This window comes from Ammospiza nelsoni, chromosome 28, assembly GCF_027579445.1.
Source record: "Ammospiza nelsoni isolate bAmmNel1 chromosome 28, bAmmNel1.pri, whole genome shotgun sequence".
Lineage (NCBI taxonomy): Eukaryota > Metazoa > Chordata > Aves > Passeriformes > Passerellidae > Ammospiza > Ammospiza nelsoni.
The window spans coordinates 5,007,948-5,034,191 of record NC_080660.1 but is presented as its reverse complement, the minus strand read 5'-3'; the positions used below and the strand labels follow the sequence as shown (position 1 = coordinate 5,034,191).

The window sequence follows — 26,244 nt, the reverse complement described above, 5'->3', positions numbered from 1 at the left end:
ATGGGCATGAACAGCATTGGACTTGTTGGGAGAAACTGTGAGGGGGAGCTGGGGCAGAGTGACCAACCCAGTGACCTGACACAGCCCTGCTGGGATGTCACAGCCTGCTCTGTGATGTCACAGCCCATTTTCTAATGTCACACAGTTGGTCTCTGATGTCGCAGCCAACTCTGTGATATCACAGCCGGCTCTGTGATGTCAGACCTCTGCCATGTGATGTCACAGATGCAGTTCTATGATGTCATAGTTCTCGATGACCTCACATAACCCACTCTGTGACCTAATGTTACGAGTTGATCAATTGTGTACACCAGGTGAGCTGACACCTGGAGCTTTTTCTCCAAAACCCCAGATCTATGGAAACCACACAATGCCCATTGTGTGACAAGGGGAACTTGAAGTTCACCAGCCTCAGTGTCCTGCCAGCTCAGCCAGGTGTCGCAGACATCTTTTCATTAAAATCCTTTCGTTAGGATTTTTCCAGCTGAAGCTGTTTCAGCAATAAATGTAAACAATGGTTATCTCCTGCTGTGGAATGCAACAGGTGGATCCGTGATTGGTCTCCTGTGGGTGTTTGGATTTACTGACCAGTCATGGTAGAGCTGGGTCTCGCTCTCTCTCTGAGACACAGATCTTTGTTATTCATTCTTTTTTTTTCTATTCTTAGCTTAGCTAGCCTTCTGAGAACCTTTCTCTTCTTGTCGCAGACATTTCTTCACAGAAATCCTTTCTTTCGGATTTCTGCATCTTCTGGAGGGCAAAAGGCCTCAGAAGAGAAGGTAAACAATTATTTTCAGATGCTGTGGAATGTAACAGGGGTTTTCTTGATTGGCTCATTTTCTATGTTTATAATTAAGGGCCAATCACCAGTGCAAGCCAGGGGACCGAGTCCTTGGGCACAACTTTGTTGTGGAATTCTTTCTATCTATTCTTAGCCTGTCTTAGCAGCTCTGCAAACCTCTCTCTATATTCTATTTAGCATAGTCTTAATGTATTATATATGATATCTCAATAAATCAAGCCTTCTGATTCAAGAAACAAGATTCACCGTCTCTCTCTCACCAGCAGCGACCCACACAGGCGCTGTAATATCTGGTTACCCGACGTGTCAGAGCAAAAATTAATCTGATAAGACCAGAGGAGCAAATTGCTGCACTGGGTAAAAATCCTGTATGTGTAGCATTTGATGGTTTCTTTGAAGTGACCACAAAAGTGGATTCAAGCCAGGAGCTGAAGAACTGAAGATCCTGATTTGGACAGAGTTCACAGCCAAGGCTGACCACAAAGAGAACCTTCTGGAAAACCTTCAGGAAAGATGATGGAAAAGAGCAGCAGACCTGTGGAGCTGGCCAGAGCAAGCTGGACTCTTTCAAAAGGTACTGTTCAATTTTCTATCCCTGAGGATTCAGCCCTTCGTAGTCTGTGGCTGTTCGTATGGCAGACACATGCCTTGCCAGAAGAGGTTCCTTTTACTCCTTCAGAGGAGAAGCTTTTTGCCCTCTGGCAACATTGGTGCAGAGAAGACGGATTTTTTTTGGGAATTACAGATCTCTATAAGTTTTTTAGATGGGCAAAGCTTTTTGGGTTTTTTATTGATGTCCTGTACGCTTTAGATGTTTTTGTCTGGGAGTGCATGGACTCGATTATCCAGTGCGTCTACAGTCAGGGACGCGTGTTGCCTTCTACCTACCCAGCATTTATAAAGCTTTTCCCAGTTCTGTAACACAGAGCAGCGTCTTTTCAGTGGATTTCTAACTGTTATGGCCAGGCTCCGTTTCCATCGGCCCTGGCAGAAGACCCGGTGGGTGATGACTTTGGGCTTTTCCCCCCCTCCGCTTCACAGTGGGGGAGGCTGAAGCTTCGCCGGGCGAAGAAGTTTTTTTTACTCTTTCTCCGGAGCATGCTCAGATGGAGCCTTCTCTTCCCCCCCTTCTCCCCCGCAGGGGGGATGGGAGTGGACGCCGCTCAAGCCACAGCCGGCCTCTCAGACTCCGCCTCCTTCACACATGGGGGGGGCACTAGTCTCTGAGGCTTCCTCCACGCCCCTGCCAGAGCCGTCACTCCAGGAGATCCCGTCTCCGCCTCTCCAGGCAGTTCCACCCGCGGTTTCACTGGCCTCCCCGCCCCCGCCAGAGCCTGTGTCCAAGACTGAAGAAGAGACAGTACTTCTGGTCTCGATTGAGCTGTTGCTAGGCAATGACGAGGATGTGTCTCCAGCTTCCGGCTCAGCGTCGGAGAAGGCAGAAGAGACAGTACTTCCGGTCCCGGTTGAGCTGTTGCTAAGCAACAGCGATGCTCCGCCACTGCTTCTCCCGGCTCCGCTGCTGCCTTTGTGTGCTGCGACGCAGACTGCGACTGCGCCTCCGCAGCGGACCCCAGAGTCAGCGGCAGAAAACGGTGTTGAGCCCGCGGGACCCTCGGAGCAGCCCGCGGCTGATCCTATAATCAGCGTGATTCCCTCCCCAGTTCCGGCTTCCCCCCCGCTGCTTCCACCGGATGTCCCAGCGGCTTTGCCGTTGTCGGAGGCTCTGCCCTCCGTGTCGGCGGCTTGTTCAAGCTCGGACTATCCCGGACTGGCTGCCCCAGCAACCGCCCCGGCGGGGGGTCTCTCCTTCAGTGGAGCGGGGGCTGCCCGCCAGCTGACTCATGCGGCAGTCCAGCCGCCGGTTTTTAAGCTCAGCGTTCTCAGCGGTTTGGGGGGTGGTGTTTCGGTTGCTGTCCCATGGAGGCTGCCATCTCTGCTGCCCCTCTTGTGCCCTAGTGGCGAGGGGCAGGTGGGTTCTGCCGAAAGTTCTGCCTTTGGTCCCCAGCCCGGTGGGGGTGGTGCCGTGATGCTGTGGGAAACAAACATTTCCAGACCCCAGATGGGATTGCTGGGGAAGGCTTCTATTTCCTCACAGTTGGCATGCCTCAGTGGTTTAGGGGAAAGGAAGTGTCTCACTACCCGTGCTGCCATTGTGCTGGCAGCAGGGTTCAGGCCTGTGGAAATGCAGAGCCTGCTTTATGGGTTTGGCCTGGGCCGTTGGGCTCAGAAAGTTCCTGGGCTGGGCCCACTGCGAGGCCTCCTTATGTTTTTGGGGACTCTGGTTTTTCCTACTGGTCCTGGTCCCCCTTTGTGGGCCAGTTTTGGGGTTCCTGGTCCAGCATGGGCCAGGACCCCCAGGGCTTTTTCCTTCTCTGGCACTGCTCTGCTCGGCTGCTGCTCTTTTGTTTTTCAATAAAAAAAAAAAAAAAAATTTAAAATTAAATAAAAAAGATTGAAAATAGCGGGCAGCAGCTCTGAAGCATTGAAGGGCCAGAAAGGACATTCCACAAACTGTTTAAAAATTGTGTTATGACTGTCAATGGTTTTTTGATAACTATTGATGGGATTCCTTTTGCAGCAAGTTGTTTTCAGGACCAAAAAGGACTCTCAGATATTCCAAGGGAAACAGCTTCGGCTCTTGGACTGTTCCTGAAACTCAGCTGCATGGACTCAAATTCTCTTTGCATTGTATTTTGCATTTTTCTTATATTGTAGCATTGTTTTAGTGATTTGTTAGTTATTGTATATTCTACAGGTGAAGGAATTTCCTGTTCATTCCACATCAGCATTTTTCTTTTATTTTATACAATTTAGAAAGGTGAGATGTCGCAGACATTTCTTCACAGAAATCCTTTCTTTCGGATTTCTGCGTCTTCTGGAGGGCAAAAGGCCTCAGAAGAGAAGGTAAACAATTATTTTCAGATGCTGTGGAATGTAACAGGGGTTTTCTTGATTGGCTCATTTTCTATGTTTATAATTAAGGGCCAATCACCAGTGCAAGACAGGGGACTGAGTCCTTGGGCACAACTTTGTTGTGGAATTCTTTCTATCTATTCTTAGCCTGTCTTAGCAGCTCTGCAAACCTCTCTCTATATTCTATTTAGCATAGTCTTAATGTATTATATATGATATCTCAATAAATCAAGCCTTCTGATTCAAGAAACAAGATTCACTGTCTCTCTCTCACCAGCAGCGACTCACACAGGTGCGGTAATATCTTCTATTTCTTTTAGTACAGTTATAATGTAGTATATATATAATAAAATAATAAATCAAGCCTTCTGATCATGGATCAACATTCTCGCCTCTCTCTTTGCCTTCAACCCTTGTGACCAACGTCACAGCCAGGCCCACTGGAACATTGGGGTTCCATGAGCACCAGGGACCACCAGAGAGACCTCCAGGACAGAAGAATGCATGGGTAAAGGGGAGGAGAAATATGCTAAGGATTTTGGGGAAACCATTATCATATTTATGTTTAGTCTGGGAAAATCAATGAATATGTGTGCAAAATACAGAAAATTAACAAAAACTTTCCTGTTCTCAGCATGCACGGCTTTGGGAGGAGCTATCCCCCGTGGATCCAGCTGAATAAAGAATGATGCTTCTTAATGCTACATTGGTGTTGAGGAGTTTTCTGTTTTACCAAATTTATGGTAACACTCCCACTGCCAAGGAAAGCTCTGTATGCTGCTGTTTACAAACAGAGAAGGGCTGGTGGCAGATGTGGGGCTTGGAGGCTGCCTGGGGCACAGTGACCAGGAAATAATCAAGTTTTCAATGTTCTGTGAAAGAAGGAGGGGCAGCAACAAAACTTCTGCACTGGAATTAGGAAGAGCAGACTTTGGCCTGTTTAGGATGCAGATTTGGGGAGCACCAAATCAGGTCCTGATTTATTGAAGGAAAACAGCCCTTAAAAACAAAGGGTTCCAAAAAGGATGGACACATTTCAAGAAAGTAATCTTAAGGGGGAAAGAGCCGCCTGTTCCAGTGTGGCAAAAGATGAGCTGGTAAGGAAAATTACTGACCATGTGGGAATCCATAAAATCAGAGGGTTTTTTGAAAGTTGCAAAAGGCAGGCCACTGAGACAGTGGAATTGTGATTTGAGCTAAGCAGTTGCCATGAGATAGGTCAGCAGGAAAATTATCTAAAAAGTAGAAAACTAAAGACAAATAGAACAATGGTCTGTGTATTAACACTTGTCTAGAATAATTCCCTAAGCTACAGAGAAGTTTATCTAGCAAGATATTAGGAAGTTTGAAGCTTAATAATGGAGCTCTATGCACTGTGTTTTAAGGCTTACATGCAGGTATTGTATTTGAAATAAGCAAGCATTTTTTTAACCAAAGGTACGTGTGCTTAAAGTGATTGGATAGAACTACTGTCAATATGCTTTTGCTTTGTGTGATTGGTCAAAACACTTTTAAAATAAGTTGTAACATTAAGTTCTCTGTCTGCTTCCTGGGCTGTGAACTGATGGCATCTTCCTATTGCCATAACCATGAATGAGACTGATGCTGAAAAATAAAACAGCTTAAGGAAAGTTGCTAGCAGTCCCGTCCTATTTGTGAATTGTAAATAGCCCCTGGCTGGCAATATGGCCTGGCTGCCCATGGAACTTTTGTGGGAACTCAGGGTAAAAAGGACCAGCAACTCAGGAAGTGTTTAAGGATGTCCTTACGTTATGCAGAAAGAAAAGCTGAGAGGGGAAAGCTCAATTAGAGCTTAACCTTGCCACCTCTGTAAAAATAATAATATTAAACTGTTTTAATTTTAAAAAAATGTAGCAAAAGTAGGGAGAAGGAGAACCTCTACTCTTTTTTGGATGCAGTGGAGAATATAGAAACCAAAGTAAGGAAAAGGAAATATAGTAACCAAAGATAAGGAAATGGCTAAGTTACTTAACACAGTGTCTGTCTCAACTTTCAATAATAGAACAGGTTGCCCTCAGGACAAGAGTTCTCCTGAGCTGGCAGATGGGCACAGGGAGCAGAACAGCCTCCTGGAATCCAGGAGGAAGCAGTTGGTGACCTACTGAGCCACTCAGATGCTCACAGGTGTATGGGATCAGATGGAATCCATCCTAGGGGGATGAAGGAGCTGGTGGATGAGCTCCCCAAGTTGCTCTCCATCATTTACCATCAGTGCTGGCTCAGCAGGGAGGTTCCCCAGGAGTGGAGGTGCCAGTGTGAGCCCATCCCCAAGAAGGGCTGGAAGGAGGAGCTGGGGAACTCCTGGCCTGTCAGCCTGACCTGGGTGCCAGGAAAGGTTATTGAACAGATCACCTTGAGTGGCATCACAGGGCACCCACAGGATGACCCGGGGATCAGAGCCAGCCAGCGTGGACCTCAATATCTGCATTGATGATCTGCATGAGGGGATTGAATCCATCATGAGCAAATTTGCAGATGACACCAAGATGGGTGTGTGTGGATCTGCTGGAGGGTAGGAGGGCTCTGCAAAGGGCCCTGGACAGGCTGCATTCAGGGCCCAAATCCAACAATGTGAGGTTGAACAAGTCCAAGTGCCGGATCCTGCCCTTTGGCCACAACAACCCCTGCAGCACTACAGGCTGGGGACAGAGTGGCTATAGAGCAGCCAGGCAGAAAGGGACCTGGGGACACTGATGGACAGCAGGCTGGACATGAGCCAGCAGTGTGCCCATTTGGACAAGAAGGCCAATGGCTCCTAGCCTGGATCAGGAATGGTGTGGCCAGCAGGAGCAGGGCAGGGATTTTTCTCCTGTGCTGGGCACTGGTTGGGCAGCACCTCAAGGGCTATGTCCAGTTCTGGGCCCACTGGAGGGGGCAATAGGAAGAAATTTGTAGCAGGAAGAATAAAAAAAGCAAAGATGAAGCCAAGGAAATGCTCAGGGCAGTTTGGAGGTGGCTGCCAGGCAGCCCTCGCTCTGAGCAACAGCATCTGCAGTGGGACAGGAAACTCCCAGCTGATGGGAACAAACTTTCTGGCTGACTGCGGAGGCCAGGACAAAGCTGAGTGGTTTCCCTGGTGTCCCCCAGCCCTTGCTGGCCCCAGGGGCTGATGGCATTTGTGCTCCCTCATGTTCATGTCCCCACAGCAACAGCATGGGCGTGCTTCAACCTACTGTGTGCAATGCAAACAGAGGCTCCTGAGCCAGTGCTGCCATGTCTGTGCGGGCACCTGTGTGAGCTGGGGAGAGGCCAGGGCTGCAGAGGGGGGATGTTGTTGGCAGCTCCATGAGGATGCTCTGGGACGCTGCCCTGGGCTGTGCAGCACACTGGGGGTGGATCAGCCCCTGTTCTGCTGCTCCTTCCCGTCTGCCTCAGGGCCCTTGTGGAGCATCAGCCATGCTGTTTGCCCCCAGCCTGCCCACAGCCAGGGGCTGCTCACGGGGGTTTTCTGTGCTGAGCATTGGCCTGGGTGTGTTCTTGAGAGAGTCTGGGCAAGGAGCCTGGAGCCCCCAGGCCCTGGCCTGAGGCGTCAGCGCTGCCCCAGCAGTGCCCATGGCCCGTCCCTGCTGCAGCCCCGGCACTGCCACCCCCAGGGCTGTGCCCGGCCCCGAGAGCACTCAGGCCCTGCAGCAACACCAGGGTCACTGGGGCAGTGGGGCAGGGCCACGGCAGCAGCACTGGAAACATCAAGTGCTGCTGCTGCTGGGCACAGCTGCTGGGCCAGCACTGATCTGCCCCAGCTCTGCACACTGACGTTGCTGCTGCAGCTCCAGAGAAGGCAACAAAAGGGCATCTCTGCAGAAAACTTTGCTGGGAGAGCATTTACATCTTTAAAGCCATCTAGAGCACAGCCCCTCCTTGACACAGTCTGCAGTCATGAATGGAGAGAAATTAAAGGAGAAATGGCACAAACAATGACATTTCTTGTGGCACAATATTAAGTAAAGCCAAGCAAAAGAACCTACAAGATGAAACCAACAAGAAGTACCAAAGATGACTTTTATTACAAGTGATATGCAGAAATTGGCCAGCAGTTTAATGTTCCTGATACCATCCAGCCATCAGTCTCCACAATGCAGCCTTGAGCTCCTGGTTCCTAAGGCTGTAGATGAGGGGGTTCAGGGCCAGAGGCACCACTGAGTACAGAACTGACAGGGCCAGATCCAGGGATGGGGAGGACATGGAGGGGGGCTTCAGATGAGCAATTGTGCCAGTGCTGAGGAACAGGGAGACCACAGCCAGGTGAGGGAGGCAGGTGGAAAAGGCTTTGTGCCGTCCCTGCTCAGAGGGGATCCTCAGCACAGCCCTGAAGATCTGCACATAGGAGAAAACAATGAACACAAAACAAACAAACAGCAAGCAGGCACTTACTGTGACGAGCCCCAGTTCCCTGAGGTAGAATTTGGAGCAGGAGAGCTTGAGGATCTGTGGGATTTCACAGAAGAACTGGCACAGGGCATTGCCATGGCAGAGGGGCAGGGAAAATGTGTTGGCCGTGTGCAGCAGTGAATAGAGAAAACCACTGGCCCAGGCAGCTGCTGCCATGTGGGCACAAGCTCTGCTGCCCAGGAGGGTCCCATAGTGCAGGGGTTTGCAGATGGACACATAGCGGTCGTAGCACATGATAGTCAGGATAAAATACTCTGATCCATGAAAGAAGAAAATCAGAAAAACCTGTGCAACACATCCTTTGTAGGAGATGTTCCTGGTGTTCCAGAGGGAATTGTGCATGGCTTTGGGGACAGTGGTGCAGATGGAGCCCAGGTCAGTGAGGGCCAAGTTGAGCAGGAAGAAGAACATGGGCATGTGCAGGTGGTGGCCGCAGACTACAGCACTGATGATGAGGCCGTTGCCCAGGAGGGCAGCCAGGGAGATGCCCAGCAAGAGGCAGAAGTGCAGGAGTTGCAGCTGCCGCGTGTCTGCCAATGCCAGCAGTAGGAATTGGCTGATGGAGCTGCTGTTGGACATTTGCTGTGGCTGAACATGGGGACTTGTTCATGGAGAAAGGACAGTGACAAGTCAGGAGAGGCTGCTTGGAGCCAAACCTGGGCCATTCCCTGCAGACTGTCCCACTTGGACTCACCCACCCTTGTTGCTGCTCTGGGAAAACCTTCACCCAGTTCCCTGCCTGAGCTCCATTTGTGCTAGCTGAGTGTGCCATGAGTAGCCAGGCCTGTGCATGAGGGCCCTCAAGGAGCCATCCCTGTCCTACTGCCCTGGGTTTGTGGCCATGTGGCAGAGGGACAAGCCTGGATCTTAAGGATTTGTCAATGGAATCACTCCTAATGCAGAAAGGCTTGGTAGCATCTGCACTCCCACTTTTAAAGGATGGCAGGAATTTATTATAGGAATTGTTTTCCTACACACACATCATTCCTGGCTCTCTGAGGTCAGAAATCCCCAGCATTTCTGCTGCACTTAGAGTTTGCCACTGAGAGATGGGAGACACAAAAGATTCCCTGTGGCTCAGGGAAGGTGAGGGGCTGGATGGGCTTGTTCCCAACTACCCTGGCTTTACACCTTAGGCTGCAATCAGAGCACAATCACACTCCTGGGTCACCCTGGGATAAACCAGAGCCTGCCCAGAGCAGAGGGATCCCTGAATGTCTCACCCTCCCTAAAGGTCTCTGGGCAAGGTCTCAGCACCCCCTTGTGTCAAGGACACTCACGGCTCCCTTGGCAAACCCAACAGCATTTCCTCAGCTCTGGCAGCTCTGCCCTTCCCCGTGGGACATTCAGGGAACTCCCAGAGGCTCTGGCACATATTTGCACCCAGGAGGGCAGCTCAGATCTTGGAAGGGCACAGCAAGGAGATCCCCGGCTGTGCCCATGATGGGATCTCAAGGGAGGTGGCTCAGCTCATTCCCCTTTCCCATGGACCGCTTTGCCCACAGCCCTACAGGTGCCAGGGAAGTTTGGACACCCCATTCCCATGGACAGCCCTGCCTGGCATGAATGCCAAGGGCAGAGCCTGACTCAGCTGCTGCAAATGCCAGAGCCTCCCTGAGAGCAGCAGATAGCAGTGACATATCAGAGCAATGCAGAACCAAGAGAAGATGTTGTGGTGCTCTGCCTGAGAGGGCAGGGCAGAGACAGCCGGGCACTCAGGACAGTCTTCCCGTGCCCAGCTATGCCCAACACCTCCCACACACCAACAGTGCCCTCCTGCCCCCAACACTGCTCTCTTCAGCCCCCTCTCCTTTCCTGAGCATGTCCCTGGGCCTGGACATTCCCTCCTGAGAGGAGCCTTGTCCCTACCAGTGCTCACAGAGCCCATCCCAGCCTGTGTGCCCTGGCTGGGGCCCTACAGAAACCTGCCTGTGTGCAGGGCCCTGGCTGGGGCAGGCTCTGTGTGCAGCTGGGCAAGGGCAGCTCAGGAGAGCCCTGCTGGGCCCTGCAAAGGTGATGCTGCTGCTGTCCAGGGCTGAGGAGTGGCTGACGGCCCTTTGGGAGGCTTCCAGTAGAGAGACTGACCACCCAAAGTTACAGTTCTGGAGTCTTTGTAAATGTTCAAACATTCTTTTGATGATCCTGTGTGTCCCTTTCAACTCAGAATGTTCTGTGATTCTGGGATTACAATTCGTGTTCTGCTTCTCTCATTTTCTATAATCCAAAGAGAAAAAACCCACTTGCAACAGTGTTAGAACAGTAAAGTAAAAACCAGACATTTATTGGAAGCTTCCAGGTGTCCCAGTGGGGATCCCATGTCTCACCTTAACCCCAATCCCAGCTCTAATCCAAACCTCAGCCCAAAATCCAACCCCAGCCCCAATTCCAGTCCCTTCCTAAATCCTCAGCCCCAAACCAAATCCCAGGTTCAGCCCTTTTGGGGGTTTGGGGGTGTCTCTGTCCCTCTGACCCCGATGATGTTTGGGCGGGGTCACACCAGGGCTGAGAGGGACAGAAACCCCCCCCCCGGCCTCCCCAGGTGTGAGAAGGTGGGAGAGGCCCCCCAGCCCCAAGCACCCTCAGTGGTGAGAGGGACACAGAGCCCCTGGTCCCCAGCCCTGCACAGGCATTGCCTGAGGCCAGAGGGATGGAGACCCACCAAGCATCCGCCAGGGTGAGGGGACAGAGACATCTGAGCATCCCCTGTGCTGAGAGGGACAGAGACTGCCCCAAGCATCCCCTGGGCTGAGAGAGACAGAGACTGCCCTGAGTACCCCCTGGCACATGGGTGAGAGGGAGGGAGATCCCCCCAGGCATTCCCAGGGGTGAGAATGATGGAGACCCCCGGGGGAATGGCCTGGGGTGACAGGGACGGGGACAACCCCTGGGGAACAGCCTGGGGTGACAGGGACAGGAAAACTCCCCCCAAACCCCTCTCAAGCAACCCCCAGTGCGAGAGGCTCAGAGACCCCTTGAGAATCCTCGGGCCACTGGACAAAATAAACTTGGCAGAAATCAAACTTGACTCTGCAAAATCACTTTGAAGAATATTTGCTCTTCCCGAAAGTTATTTGGGATGAAAGTGCAAATAAATCCCAAACATGAATAAACTGGCAATCCAAGCAGTGATGTGGCAATTCCAATATTCATTGCTTCCTGCACAGCTCCAGCTCAGCTGCTGGCCAGTTCTGATAACAGGAAAGTGGAAAATTGGCCCAATACAGATTATTAAAAGGAAGGGAAAGCTCTGTGTAGCAATCACAAAGGTGACAGGGATAAAAAAGAAAAATTATTCTCACATTTGGTAAAGCCCTCAAGCCTGGGAATTCAGGACTTATTCAGAAATTTATCTACTTGAGCTGAGCTTCTTGTGGGACTTTTAGCCACTTTGCGTTCCTCATCATGGGGTGAATGAACCTTGTCAGTCTCACTGGTAACATTTGCTCCATTTCCTCCAGTGATTTTAACAACTTTATAAGGAAAGACAACAAATTATTTTCTTTACACTGGCCACCCATAAAAGCCATTTTCCTCATAATTTCTCCCATAAAGAAATATAGCTTTTATAAGCTCCATAAGCTCCCCAGAGGAAGGAGGGACTGTGTCCAAGTTTCCAAGAGTTCTTCCAGAAAGAACCACAACCTCCTGAGTGGAGGGAATCATGCTGTAGTCAAAGGCACTTGGGGTCAGACAACAGTGCCCTGAACCAAATCCGAACAGGATTTTATTGAACAGTAAATGTGAGGTAGAGAGGTGAAAAGAAAGAGAAAAGATGAGTGACAAGGGACAGAGAACTCCCCTGGAGCAGAGCCAAGTGTGACGTCCTCTGTGTGTGTGGTCTACCTGGGGTGGGGGTTTTACAGCTGAGCCAGTTTGGGTAAGGGGGGTGGTGTTCACCCCCTGAGCAGGGATTACCCCACTGTTTCAGGTTGCAGTGCAAGATGTAACCAAATGCATGTTTTCAATCCCCATCTTCATCAACTGCTATAAACAGGTTCTTTATCTCTTGCATGACTCACCCCTGATAATGCCCTCCAGGGGATATATCTTCTGCTAATGGGCCATGGAGTGTTACTGCAGGACTGATCAAATTCCATTATCCCATTGTGGGACGCTCTGCTCATGGGGAGGATCGAAGCATTCCTACCTGTCTCTGTGTGTGTCTGTGTCTGTGTGTGTGTCTGTGTGTGTCTGTGTGTGTGTGTCTGTCTGTCTGTGTGTCTGTGTGTCTGTGTGTCTGTGTGTCTGTGTGTCTGTCTGTGTGTCTGTGTCTGTGTCTGTGTGTGACTGTGTCTGTTTGTGTGTTTCTCTGTGTGTCTGTGTCTGTCTGCGTGTCTGTGTGTCTGTGTCTGTGTCTGTGTGTCTGTGTGTTTCTGTCTGTGTGTGTGTGTGTGCTGGTGCTCTTGTGGCTCCCACCTGTTACCACAAAACACTCAGAGGGAAAGTTGATTGCAACACCACAGACCACAAAAGTGCCCCTTGGAACCAAGAGGCCATTGTGACACTGTGGAACCAAGGAGAGCATTGCTGTACTACCAGATCTCATGGAACCAAGGATCCATTGTGACGCTGCAGGGCCTTGGGGGACCAAGGGCCATTGTGACACTGCAAGGCCCAAGGATCCGAGGGACTTTGTAACATCACGGGGTCCCATGGAACCAAAAGACATTGTGACACTGGGAGGCCTCATGGAACCATGGTGAAATCAAGTTGTCAGGAGTGTTGATCTGATGGACGGTAGGGTAGGAGGGTTCCGCACACATCCCTGTAAAGTCTGGATCTAGGGCCCAAATCCAACAAGGTGAGGTTGAACAAGTCTAAGTGCCGCGTCCTGCATTTTGGCCACAACAAGCCCTGAAGCAATACAGGCTGGGGACAGAGTGGCTGGAGAGCAGCAAGGCAAAAAGGGACCTGCAGGGACTGCTGGACAGCAGGCTGGACATGAGGCAGCAGTGTGCCCAGCTGGACAAGAAGGCCAATGGCTCCTGGCCTGGATAAGGAATGGTGTGGCCAGTAGGAGGAGGGCAGTGATTCTTCCCCTGTGCTGAGCACTGGTTAGGCAGCACCTCGAGTGCTGTGTCCTCAAGTTCTGGGCCCCATGGGTGGGCAATAGGAAGAAATTCGTAGCAGGAAAGATTAAAGAAAGCAAAGGTAAAGTCAAGGAAATGCTGAGGGCAGTTTGGGGGTGGCTGCCAGGCAGCCCTGGCTCTGAGCAACAGCGTCTGCAGTGGGACAGGAAACTCCCAGCTGGTGGGAAAAAACTTTCTGGCTGACTGCAGAGGCCAGGACAAAGCTGAGTGGTTTCCTGGGTGTCCCCCAGCCCTTGCTGGCCCCAGGGGCTGATGGCATTTGTGCTCCCTCAAGTTCATGTCCCCACAGCAACAGCATGGCAATGCTCCTGCCTGCTGTGTGCCTTGCAAACAGGGGCTTCTGAGCCAGTGCTGCGTGTCTGTGCCTGCAAGGATGGGGCACCTGTGTGAGCTGGGGGAGAGGCCAGGGCTGCAGAGGGGGGATGTTGTTGGCAGCTCCATGGGGACGCTCTGGGATGCTGCCCTGGGCTGTACAGTGCACTGGAGATGTATCAGCCCCTGCTCTGCTGCTCCTTCCCATCTGCCCCAGGGCCCTTGCAGAGCCCCAGCCATGCTCTTTAACCCCACACTGCCCACGGCCAGCCTGGAGCTGCTCACGGGGGTTTTTTGTGCTGAGCATTGGCCTGGCCATGTTCTGGAGAGAGCCTGGGCAAGGAGCCTGGAGCCCCCAGGCCCTGGCCTGAGGCGTCAGCGCTGCCCCAGCAGTGCCTATGGCCTGTCCCTGCTGCAGCTCCGGCACTGCCACCCCCAGGGCTGTGCCTGGCCTCAAGAGCACTCAGGCCCTGCAGCAACACCAGGGCCACCAGGGCAGTGGGGCAGGGCCACGGCAGCAGCACTGGCAACAGCAAGTGTTGCTGCTGCTGGGCACAGCTGCTGGGCCAGCACTGATCTGCCCCCAGCTCTGCACACAGACATTGCTGCTGCAGCTCCAGAGAAGGTAACAAATGGGTATCTCTGCAGAAAACTCTGCTGGGAGATCCTATACTTCCTTTACACCACCAAGAATGCAGTCCCTCATTGACACAGTCTGTGGCCACAGGGAAGGTGGAGAGAAGCAAAATGAGAAATGGCACAAACATTGGCTTGTCTTTGTGGAGAAGATGAAGAAACTAAAACACAGACAAAAATTTTCAAAATGAAAACAACAAGAATTATCAAAGACAACTTTTATTACAAGTGATTTGTAGAAATTGGCTGGCAGTTTAATGTTTCTGATACCATCCAAACATCAGTCTCCTCACTGCAGCACTGAGCTCCTTGTTCCTCAGGGTCTAGATGAGGGGGTTCAGGGCTGGAGGCACCAACGAGTACAGAACTGACAAGGCCATGTCCAGAGGTGGGGAGGAGATGGAGGGAGGCTTCAGGTGGGCAAATATGGCAGTGCTGAAAAACAGGGAGACGACAGCCAGGTGAGGGAGGCAGGTGGAAAAGGCTTTGTGCCGTCCCTGCTCAGAGGGGATCCTCAGCACAGCCCTGAAGATATGCACATAGGAGAAAACAATGAACACAAAACAAACAAACAGCAAGCAGGCACTTACTGTGATGAGCCCCAGTTCCCTGAGGCTGGAATTTGAGCAGGAGAGCTTGAGGATCTGTGGGATTTCACAGAAGAACTGGCCCTGGGCATTGCCATGGCACAGAGGCAGGGAAAATGTATTGGCTGTGTGCATGACAAAGGCACTGGCCCAGGCAGCTGCTGCCATGTGGGCACAAGTAGTGCAGGGGTTTGCAGATGGACACATAGTGGTCGTAGCACATGACAGTCAGGAGGGAAAGCTCTGCTACAATAAAAATCAGAAAGACAAAGAGCTCAGCAGCACATCCTGTATAGGAGATGTTCCTGGTGTCCCAAAGGGAATTGTGCATAGCTTTGGGGACAGTGGTGCAGATGGAGCCCAGGTCAGTGAGGGCCAGGTTCAGCATGAAGAAGAACATGGGTGTGTGGTGGCCGCAGGCTACGGCACTGATGATGAGACCGTTGCCCAGGAGGGCAGCCAGGGAGATGCCCAGCAAGAGGCAGAAGTGCAGGAGTTGCAGCTGCCGCGTGTCTGCCAATGCCAGCAGGAGGAAGTGCCTGATGGAGCTGCTGTTGGATATTTGAGCTGTCTTGGCATGGGGATCTGTAAGAAAAGTAATCACGGAATACTTGGGTTTGGAGAGGACTTTAAATATTCCAGCACAGCCTGGGGACAGTTTCCCCCCACTGCCTGTCCAGGGCTTTGCTGCCTGGAGCTGTCCCTGCCAGCAGCTGCTTCCCTGTGCCCAGGGCTGGGCCCCGCCAGTGCTGCCAGAGCCCAGCCTAGCCCTGGGGGCTCAGCTCTGCGCTGCAGACCCCTCCCAGCTCAAGTACTGCCCAGGGACAGCTCTGGCTCTGCAGGCTCTTATAGCAACACAGCAAACCTGAGAACGCTGGAAAAGCGACACTGATGCTGCCTTTAAGTTGCCCTATGCTAATTTCTCTAACTGGCTGGATACATAAGATTTGAGAAAAAAAAAGGTTTTTTTCTCAACCTGAACAGAGAGATAAATATCTATGTGCAATTTCCTTTCCAGGCAACCCAGAGCAGTAGATTAAAAAAGCAGGATTTTCCCATTTATGCAGGCCCTGACTCTCTGTGCTCCCTGTAAAATCTACTTGGAAATGTTCTGCAGTTCAATGCCATGCTGGGAGCAATCCTCAACAAAGCAGCATCCTCACCACACAAGGAGAACACTGCCAAGCCTTACCAGCTGTGTCCTCCCGCCCTGATCTTGTCCCCCAGCGCTGGGAGCAGCTGCCAGGGCTGGCTGAGAGCTGTCCCTGACAGGCAGCAGAGTCCCTGCCCCAGCACAGCACCCTGGGCTTCAGGACAGTCATGGGCACCCCTGGCTGCTCTGCACAAGAGACAATCAGAGAATGTACTCACAGGGTCTGTAGGCATTGGGATGTTCCAGCTTTAGGAGATGGCTGCAGGAGCGGCAGCTGCATTATCCTGCAGCTAGAGGTTCCTGTGCCAAGGGTTGGCAGTGATTCTGACCCAGGCACTTCTCATCACCTTCCTAGCCCTGACTGATTGAAGCTCTCTGTGCCTCTGTGCTGTGCCCAGGGTGGTTGCAGGCAGTGCCCCAGCCCAGCTGGACTGGGAGAAAAGCTGCTCATCAAGAGAAATATGCTTTTGAAGCTTTGTTTGGTTACCAGGAGCTGCCTCTGTGCCAGCAGCCCAGCTCAGCCCAGCAGCGCAGACACAGCACAAGGACTTTAATGAGCCTCTGGGGCTTTGTGCTCAGGCCCTGAACATCAGTCCTTGAGAGGGAGCTGAAGAAACCTCTCCAGAACTCCAAGTCAGAATTCAACTCCAAAGCTTCTTGGACTTTTCATGGAACCCACTGAGTGAGACGACTGAGAAAGTGTCCCCAGGCCTCAGGCAGAGCAGAGAACTGGAGGCAGTGATGACAGGTGGGGACATAGAGAAGCCAAGTCTTGGTGCCCTGGGACACAGCAGGGTCTGTGCCACCAAGGGCTGTGAGGAGACACCTTGTCCTGAGGCCCTGGGGTCTCCTGGCACAGCCCCAGCCAGGCTGGGCACTGTCAGCTCCTTGTCCTGCCCTCAGCATCCCACCCTAGCCCACATCCCAGTGGCCTCAAGGATCTGCTGGAAGGAGTCCCTGGGGAGCCTTGCGGAGGAATGGCCCTGGGGGCTCCTTAATGCTCCCTGCAGGGACTGCAGGTTTTTCAAAGGACTTTGGGTTTGGCTTTTTGCTTGGAGTCACTGAGAGGTTTGTGCAATCCTGGCCTCCAATTATCTGCTGTAATTAGTCCCTGGAGAGGCTTTGTCACTAACAACACTTACTGGGGCTCATTAATGGTTCAGAGTACTTCAGTTATTTTAAGCTACTTGGTGTTTCCTTTTTGATACAGACTCTGTGAGAGGTTTGTGCAATCATGGCCCCAATTATCTGCTTTAACGAGTCCCTTGAGAGCTTTGTACTGACACTCAGTCGGGCTCATTAATACTTTGAGTTACTCAAGGTTTTTAAGGTACTTTGGAATTTCTTTTTTACACTGAGTCTCTCAGAAGTATTTTGCTATCCTGATCTCCAATTCCCTCCTCCCAGGAGTCTATGAGGAGCCTGTGTTGTAGATCGACCTCAGTGAGACCCATTGGTGCCTTGAGACACTTAGGGGTTTTCCACTGACTTTGACTCCTTGAAAGGTTTGCGCAGTTTCCCGTCAGGCCCAGGGTTCAAGGGCTCAGTTCCAAATTCACAACAGGGCTCATTAGGATCAAGCAAGGTCATACAAACCCTGTCTCTGCCTTGATTTCCCTGTGGTCTAGTAAGCTCAGCAGGAAGTTTTCCTTTCGCAGTTATGAAGAAATATTTCAATTAGCTTCTAAGAAATATGTATTCCTTTTTAAAAGAGTGTATTTTATTACTGTTCTCTTTAGAGAAGAGGTGATTGCAGCATTCCGTGATTGATATTGATCCAGGGTCTGTCCTAAGGAGGTCTGGCCAGGCCAGTGAAGTTGTACCTTGGAGCTCAACCAGTATGGACAACCTTGGCCCACATTCCCCAGCCCCGTGTGAGAAGCTATTTTCACTTTCAAAAATGTAAATGCTTTATTAAGACCTTATCAAAATACAACAGAAGACTGAATAAAGAAAAGAATACAGCACCAAGAGCAAAGAATTCAGTCACTGTGTGCTCATCTACAAAATGGGTGTTCTGTCTTTTATACCTCTAGCCCCTCCCAAAATCTTGTCAATCAACTCCTTCTTCACTGTCCAGTGGTGGAGATCACTGTCTTACACTTTGATTGGAGGTCAGGTGCTGCCATAGTAACAAGCCAACCCTCCCAAATGCCCTGACTACTGAGGCCATCCTGTGATAACAATGCAAGGGGGAGGGGAAGGATAACTATACATCTACAAAATGATCCTTAACATATATTTAATATTCGCCCCTTAATTGTGAGAGCCAACCATAGAATTGCTCATCTATAACAAGCCTCCCTTTTCTTTTTATAAGTAATTTTGCTTGAACAATTAAGTCAAAAATTTTCTCTCTCTCTTGAATGAGTCATACCAGCATCTGTTGATGTGGGCAAGGACAGTGGGAATGGGAGAAAAAAATCTCCGGATTTCCTTAGACATACTTATTTGGAATGGACAAAAGGGCATCCCAGAAGTCCAGTATGGCTTTGAGTCCCATCTACCGTGCCTATGTGGCTGCTATCCATAGTTGGTGTATCTTAGGGGTGAGCACAGAGGCCAACTCGGTCCTGCCCTCCAGTCCCTGCTGAATTAAAAGACAACTGAGCAATGATAGAGGTCTGGTATGGCCTTTTGTCCTTACCTTACCATGCCTACAGGGTTGCTACCCGCAGCAGGGCTATGGAGCCTTCTTGGTAGCAAACAAAGGGGCCAACCTGGGCTTGCCCTCCTTCCTTTGTCTTATTTTCTTAAAGAAGCTGTCCCATTACCTTTTACTGTCCTCTTAGTGCTTCTCTGCTGGGATTCATAAAGTTAGAGGGTTTTGAGAAAATGGTTAAAAAGGACAGGCCCTTGAGAGAAGTATTGTGAACATTGCTAATACAGCGAAAAGTTTTCTAAGCAGTTGAGCAGACGTGACAAATAGTACAGTAGACCTCTGTAGAACTGGCATTATAGATTGTAACAAGGTTATTTAATGTATATCTTTAGAAGGTTAGTATGAATGGATCTCTGTGCTTTTTCTCTTATTAATGAGTCAACAACTCATTAATAACTCATTCCAACAACTACCATTACGTGTGTTTCATATGATTGGATAGAATTCTTGTCAATATGTTTTGCTCTATGTGTGATTGGCTGAAATCTAGGCTGAGATGGTTTTATGCTATGCTGTAATGTCACACCCCCTTGGCATTTCCCTTGGATCAGAGCTGTTAACATCCTGTCTCCATTGTCTAACAATGTGCTGAAACTAATGTGCTAAATAAATAGCTCACGACGCTGGTTTGGATTTGCCCCATCTCAGTTCGTTTGTAAATATCGGCCAGCAGCACTTCTCCTCAACAGATGCTGGTAATTCTTACCCATTAAAACTGGAAGTCCTTGATTCCCCAGAAAATTTAACAAAACTATGGTGGATTCCCAAACTTCTTTTTCCCATCCTGAGAAAAGCAAATAATTTACACATTGGATGAGCTTCATCTCAGGTTTAATGAAGAAGAGTTGTGTTACTTCTGCTAGGGCTTGACCAAACAGGTTTGGGGATTTGGAAAACCCTTGGGCTACCCTAGTCCACCAAAGCTGTTGCTTCCTCCCAGAATGGGGGTCCTCCAATTCAAAGCTAAATATATCCCACTTTGCCAGTGGGCACACCCAAAAAGCATCTTTTAGGTCTATCACACTAAACCACTGATGTGCTGGGGGAATATTACTCAGTTGTATATAGGGGTTAGGCATTACTGGGTATCAATTCACAGTTCTTTTGTTCACTTCTCTCAAATCTTGGACAAGTCTGTAAGTCCGATCTGACTTCTTTACTGGTAATATGGGTGTATTATGGGGGGACATTCCAGGGAAAGTGGATATTGTTCTACCCTAACTGGATGGTTTTCATTATTATTTTTATTACTATAGGTTTCATATTTAATTTACCTCAGTTTTTCAGTTTTGCCCACACCATCTCATGAATTTTCTCCTCATTTTCTTCCCTTAATTGGAGAAGCTTAACTACCATTTTCCCTTTCTATGAGAGCATTCCCATGTCAAACTGCACCTGTAAATCCTGTCCTAATAAATTTCACCCTGCTTCTGGAACTAATAGAACACCCCCAATTCCTATTTTATTTGGTCCTTCAAACTTTATTTGCATTAAAACAGAGGCTTTGAACCTCTCCCCTTGTCTTGCTTTGAAAAGACAGGTGTCTGCTAAGGAAGGCAGAAGCCACCCCTGAAATGGGTAATGTAATCCCCCTCCCTCCGAATCTGTATAATTTTGAAATTAAGGGGTTCTCAGGCACATATATGGGAGCAGGAATAACAGTTCTTCATTAGGGAAGAAAATTAAACAAATAAACAATGCAGTAATACAAAACAGCCCTGACAGAGTCAGCATACCACCTGACACCCTGTTGGTCAGGCTTTTGGTAGCAGTCCTATTGAATTGTGGCTGCAGTCCTCCTTCAGTCTTCCTGCAGACAGGTGTGGTTCTGTTGGAGCAGTGATCCTGTAAAAGTGTGTAGTCTTCCTCTGGGGATCCAGTGGGGGTGTAGATGGGCCTGGTCTTCCTCTGGGAATCCAGTGGAAACAGCTGTTCTGGTGTCCCAAAATCACAGATTATATCAAGTCAGGAATGCTTGGTTCCTCCCTCTGGGCAGAGCATCTCACAATGGGATGATGCAATTTTATCAGTGATGCAGTGACACTCAATGGCCCGTTAACAGCTGATGACTCTCCAGAGGGAGGATTGGTTTGTGGAAGAGATAAAGAAAAACTGCCCAATTAACAGAACATAACTAGCCCACCTCTTAACAGCTGGGAATAGAACACACACATTGCTTTGCAATCCAGGACATTATCCACCCCTCATTCTATTTCCATCTGCATCGCAATGAAACCTTACACACAGTTCTCACTTAAGGCTAGGTTTCCCTGTGGTACACAATGGCTCTCTCCATCTTTCTGCATTACCCACCAAGTGTAACCAAGTCCTTGAGAAAAACCAATTCCACGGATGGGTTTGTCTTTTCCTGAGGTGAGATTAATCCAAACAGTCTTTCCTAAAATACCTTTCATGTGTACGACAGGGACTTTATCTCCATCCTCTGTGTGCAGGGGTTCAGACTGGGCAGGACCAGCTCGATTGATGGACCCTCTGGTGTTGACCATCCAGGTGGCTTTTGCTAAGTTCATTTCCCAATTTCTGAAAGTCTTCCCCCCACCAAGTGCTTAAGGGTAGTTTTAAGTAGTCCATTGTACCATTGTTCAACTTTCTTGGCAGCTGGTGCATGAGAGGGGATATGATTAATCCATTCAATGCCATGTTCCCCGGCCCAGGTGTTGATAAGGCCATTCTTAAAATGAGTCCCGTTGTCTGGCTCAATTCTTTCAGGGGTGCCATGTCTCCACAGGATTTGCTTTTCCAGGCCCAGGATGGTGTTCCTGGCAGTGGAGTGAGGCACAGGATAGGTTTCCAACCATCCAGTGGTGGCTTCCACCATGGTCAGCGCATAGCACTTGCCCTGGTGTGTCTGGGGCAGTGTGATGGAGTCAATCCGCCAGGCCTCCCCATACTTGTACTTGGACCACCGCCCACCATACCACAGAGGCTTCACTCGCTTGGCCTGCTTGATGGCAGCACACATCTCACAGTCATGGATGACCTCAGAAATACTGTCCATGGTTAAATTTACCCCTTGGTCTCATGCCCACTTATAGGTGACATCCCTGCCCTGATGGCCTGAGGCATCATGGGCCCATTGAGCTAGGAATAACTCACCCTTGTGTTCCCAATCTAGGTCTATTTTGGACACCCCTATGTTTGCAGCCTGGTCTACCTGCTCATTGTTTTGGTGCTCCTCATTGGCTCTACTCTTGGTGACATGGGCATCTACACGGCGGACTTTCACAGGTAGCCTCCCTACCCTGGTAGCAATGTCTTTCCACTCAGCAGCAGCCCAAATTGCTTTCCTTTACACTGCCAGTTAGCCTCTTTCCACCTCTCCAGCCATCCCCACAGAGCACTGGCTACCATCCATGAATCAGTATTGTCAAGGTTTGACACTGACACAAGGCCAAATGCCCCCATGAAAATACACTTTCTCTGGTGTCTGCCATTAGATTTTGACCAGGAACAAACAAAGCAGGCTCTCATTTGAAAAAAAAAAAAGTTTATTAACTAAACTACAAAAACAATTACTAAACTACACACAAAAGAAAAAGAAATCACAAGGAAAATGAAAACCTCACAAAAACACTCTCCTCCTCCTCACCCCTAAATTCCCAGTACAATACATCTTCCAAAAACACCAATTCTGGGTCCAGCACCACCCTTTAGAATGCTCAACTTTCAGTTCCTCAAGAGGAGAGGGAGTCCTTCCATGTGTCGTGGTGACGTTTTCCGTCCTTTTTCCGGTGCTCTGACCACCGAACAAGAATCAGGGCTGCTTCCAGGGTTGTCTTTTTAAGGATGCTTTGTCCAGTTCCAGAAAAGCACAGTCTTTCACCTTTGGGACATCTGTCCCCCCCCTTATTTTATATACCCCCTGGGGCCGAGGGGTACCCACACTGAATCTTCTTTGGCTCTGGGACATTTCTCCCCCTGGACTCAGTCTCTGTATCACACGGAAACATGGCTCTGTCCATGGCTACACAAAAGAGTCTAGCATAAAATGCCACTCCATCTTCTCCATTTTTCCAACATCTCTCTCTCTCTCTCTCTGGTCCAGACCTTCATCACTCGCCTAGGAAGGGTTAATGTTCTGTGAAGTTTTCATTGTCCAAGAAGGGTTAAAAACTCCTCCAAGCGGCTGGACTTCTGGCTGCACCCCCCCCCCCCCCCCATCTCCTCAGCCGGGCTGCCTGCTGCCAGCACATGTTTACTAAATTTCAAGACAACGACCACAAACACAGGCTGCACTCTCTCTCTGTCTGTCTCCAAAGGGAGTGGGGGGGGGGGGGGGAAGAGGCTGCCCATTGCTTCCCGGCATTTCTTTACTTCTTCCTTCCACCCTTGGGGGGGGGGCCAGGCCTACCTCTCCTGGGCCGGGCCGCATGGCTTTTCCCCTCCCCCCGCCCAGCCAGCAACTGGGCCGGGGGAGAGACCCAACTCCTTCCCGCCGGAAATCCAAAAAGAGACTGCCAGGGGGAGAGCCCTGCTTTTACTCTGTGTTCTCAGAGGTGGATCCAATGCCCAGTGGTTGGGCAAGATGGCAATATTCAAATCTGAGCACTCATTGGCCCTATCTACAGCATCCCAGAAATCCTGTTTCCGGGTCAAGCCATGACAAATATAAAGGTAGACCTTTGGCCACTTCTCTCTCTCAGCAATGTCCAGGGCCAGTTGAACAGCTTTGACTTCTGCAAATTGACTTGATCCACCTTCTCCTTTGGTAGGTTGTGCAACCTGGCAGGTGGGGCTCCATACGGCTGCTTTCCACTTCCGGTTCATCCCTACAATGCAACAGGAACCATCAGTGAAAAGAGTGTAGCATGTTTCCTCTGCTGGTAGAAGGTTGTATGGTGGAGCTTTTTCAACCCTCATCACTTGCTCTTGTTCCTCTTCATCAGCGAGACCAAAGTTTTCACCTTCGGACCAGCTTGTAATTATCTCCAAAATCCAAGGGCAATTCAGGTTTCCCATATGGGTGCGCTGTGTGATAAGAGCAATTCACTTGCTCCATGTGGCACTGGTGGCATGGTGGGTGGTGAGAACCTTGCCTTTGAACATCCACCCCAGCACCAGTAGTTGGGGTGCCAGAACGAGTTGCGCTTCTGTACCAATCACCTCTGAGGTGAGTTGGACTCCTTCATAGGCAGCCAAGATTTCCTTCTCTGTGGGAGTGTAGTTGGCTTTGGACCCTCTGTAGCTTCGACTCCAAAATCCCAGTGGGTCAGCCTTGAGTCTCCCCAGGCACCTTCTGCCAAAGGCTCCAGGACAAGCCATGGTTCCTGGCTGCAGAGTAGAGCAGTTCTTCACCTCTGGTCCTGTCCTGACTGCGCCAAGAGCTACTGCATGAGCAACATCCTGCTTGAGTCCCTGCCCTACCCCTGGCAGCTGCTCCCAGCACTGGGGGACAAGATCTGGGTGGGAGGAGCGACTCCGAGCAGGGCAGGGGCTGCTGCTGAGAGGGGCTGGGTGGGGCAGGGCTCCTCCCAGCTCCAGACCAGCCTGGGCACAGCTCTGGGGGACACTTCCCAAAAGAAGGTAAGCCTGGAATTGCTGTAATGATCAGGAGCTTTCTTGAGAGTGTTTTCAATTTCCTACTTGGAGAAGGATGGGAAAGATGGGGTGATGACAAAAATATTTTTGCTTTTTATACACTTTTCATGTATTTGTAGCCCTATAAATTTCTTTTATATGGCAATAAATCTATAATCCTTACTTAACCCTATAAAACTCTTAAAACATTAATTAAATTACTATTATATATTTCTATAAGTATAATCCTTAATTAACTCGAGTACATTTCCTAACCCTTCTCTTAGAAGATCTGACTGTCTAAATACATTCCTGAAATACTGTATAGTCTTATTATCAGGAAGAAGACCTACAAGAAAAACATATTGTTTATTGACCAGAATGTGAGCAGTCATAATAAAAAGGGAAGGCAAAGAAGCCTTTGGACCTACTCAAAAGGCTGTGGGTTGAGCCAGGGGTGTGTAACTAGGGAAACTGAATCTCCTACTGGATGTTCCTGTTAAATATCCTAATTATTCAATCTTAATAAATTGTTGAAATCAGGGGCTGGATTTGCCCCATCTCCACTGGGACACCTGGAAGCTTCCAAATATTGTCTGGTTTTTACTTTACTGTTCTAACATTGTTGCAAGGGTTTGTTGTTTTTTTTTTTTTTTTGTTTTTTTTTGTTTTTTTTTTCTGTTTTGATTATAGACAACAGGGGAATGAGAGAAGAAGAACAGGAATTGTAATCCCAGAATCACAGAACATTCTGAGTTGAAAGGGACACACAGGATCATCAAAGGAATGTTTGAACATTTACAGAGACTCCAGAATTGTAACTTTGGGTGGTTAGTCTCTCTGCTGGGAGCCTCCCAAAGGGCCCTCAGCCATTCCTCAGCCCTGGACAGAAGCAGCATCACCTTTCCAGGGCCCAGCAGGGCTCTCCTGAGCTGCCCTTGCCCAGCTGCACACAGAGCCTGCCCCAGCCAGGGCCCTGCACACGGGCTGGTTTCTGTAGGGCCCCAGCCAGGGGACACAGGCTGGGATGGGCTCTGTGAGTGCTGGCAGGGACAAGGCTCCTCTCAGGAGGGAATGTCCAGGCCCAGGGAGATGCTCAGGGAAGGAGAGGGCTGAAGAGAGTAGTGCTGGGGGCAGGGGGGCACTGTTGGTGTGTGGGAGGTGCCGGGCACAACTGGGCATGGGAAAACTGTCCTGAGTGCCCGGCTGTCTCTGCCCTGCTCTCTCAGGCACAGCACCACAACATCTTCTCTTGGTTCTGCTCTGCCCTGATATTGTCACTGCTACCTGCTGCTCTCAGGGAGGCTCTGGCATTTGCAGCAGCTGAGTCAGGCTCTGCCCTTGGCATTCTTGCCAGGCAGGGCTGTCCATAGGAATGGGGTGTCCAAGCTTCCCTGGCACCCGTGGGGCTGTGGGCAAAGCAGTCCATGGGAAAGGGGAATGAGCTGAGCCCCCTCCCTGAGATCCCATCATGGGCACAGCCAGGAATCTCCTTGCTGTGCCCTTCCAAGATCTGAGCTGCCCTCCTGGGTGCAAATCTGTGCCAGAGCCTCTGGGAGTTCCCTGAATGTCCCACGGGGAAGGGCAGAGCTGCCAGAGCTGAGGAAATGCTGTTGGGTTTTCCCAGGGAGCTGTGAGTGTCCTTAGCACAAGGGGGTGCTGAGACCTTGTCCAGAGACCTTTAGAGAGGGTGAGATATTCAGGGATCCCTCTGCTCTGGGCAGGCTCTGGTTTATCCCAGGGTGACGCAGGAGTGTGATTGTGCTCTGATTGCAGCCAAAGGTGCAAAGCCAGGGCAGTTGGGAACAAGCCCATCCAGCCCCTCACCTTCCCTGAGCCACAGGGAATCCTTTAGCTCTCCCATCTCTCAGTGGCAAACTCTGAGTGCAGCCAAAATGTTGGAGATTTCTGACCTCAGAGAGGAAGGAACGATGTGTGGAGAGGAAAAAGATTCCTAAAAACAACTCCTGCCATCCATGTCTTACAGAACTGTGAGTGTAGATGCTACCAAGCCTTTCTGCATTCAGAGTGATTGCCTTGACAAATTCTTAAGATCCAGCCTTGTCCCTCTGCCACATGGCCACAAACCCAGGGGTGCAGGGCAGGGATGGCTCCTTGAGAGCCTCCAGGCACAACCC

At 50.1% G+C, this 26,244-nt stretch overlaps 1 protein-coding gene across 1 annotated transcript; it reads right to left on the bottom strand.

The window, feature by feature from the left end:
- Nucleotides 1-7,774: 7,774 nt before the first annotated feature.
- LOC132084892 (olfactory receptor 14A16-like) lies at nt 7,775-8,707 on the bottom strand. The gene has a single exon (XM_059490171.1). It carries the CDS (start codon nt 8,705-8,707, stop codon nt 7,775-7,777), a length of 933 nt encoding a protein of 310 aa, XP_059346154.1.
- Between the last annotated feature and the right edge of the window lie 17,537 nt (nt 8,708-26,244).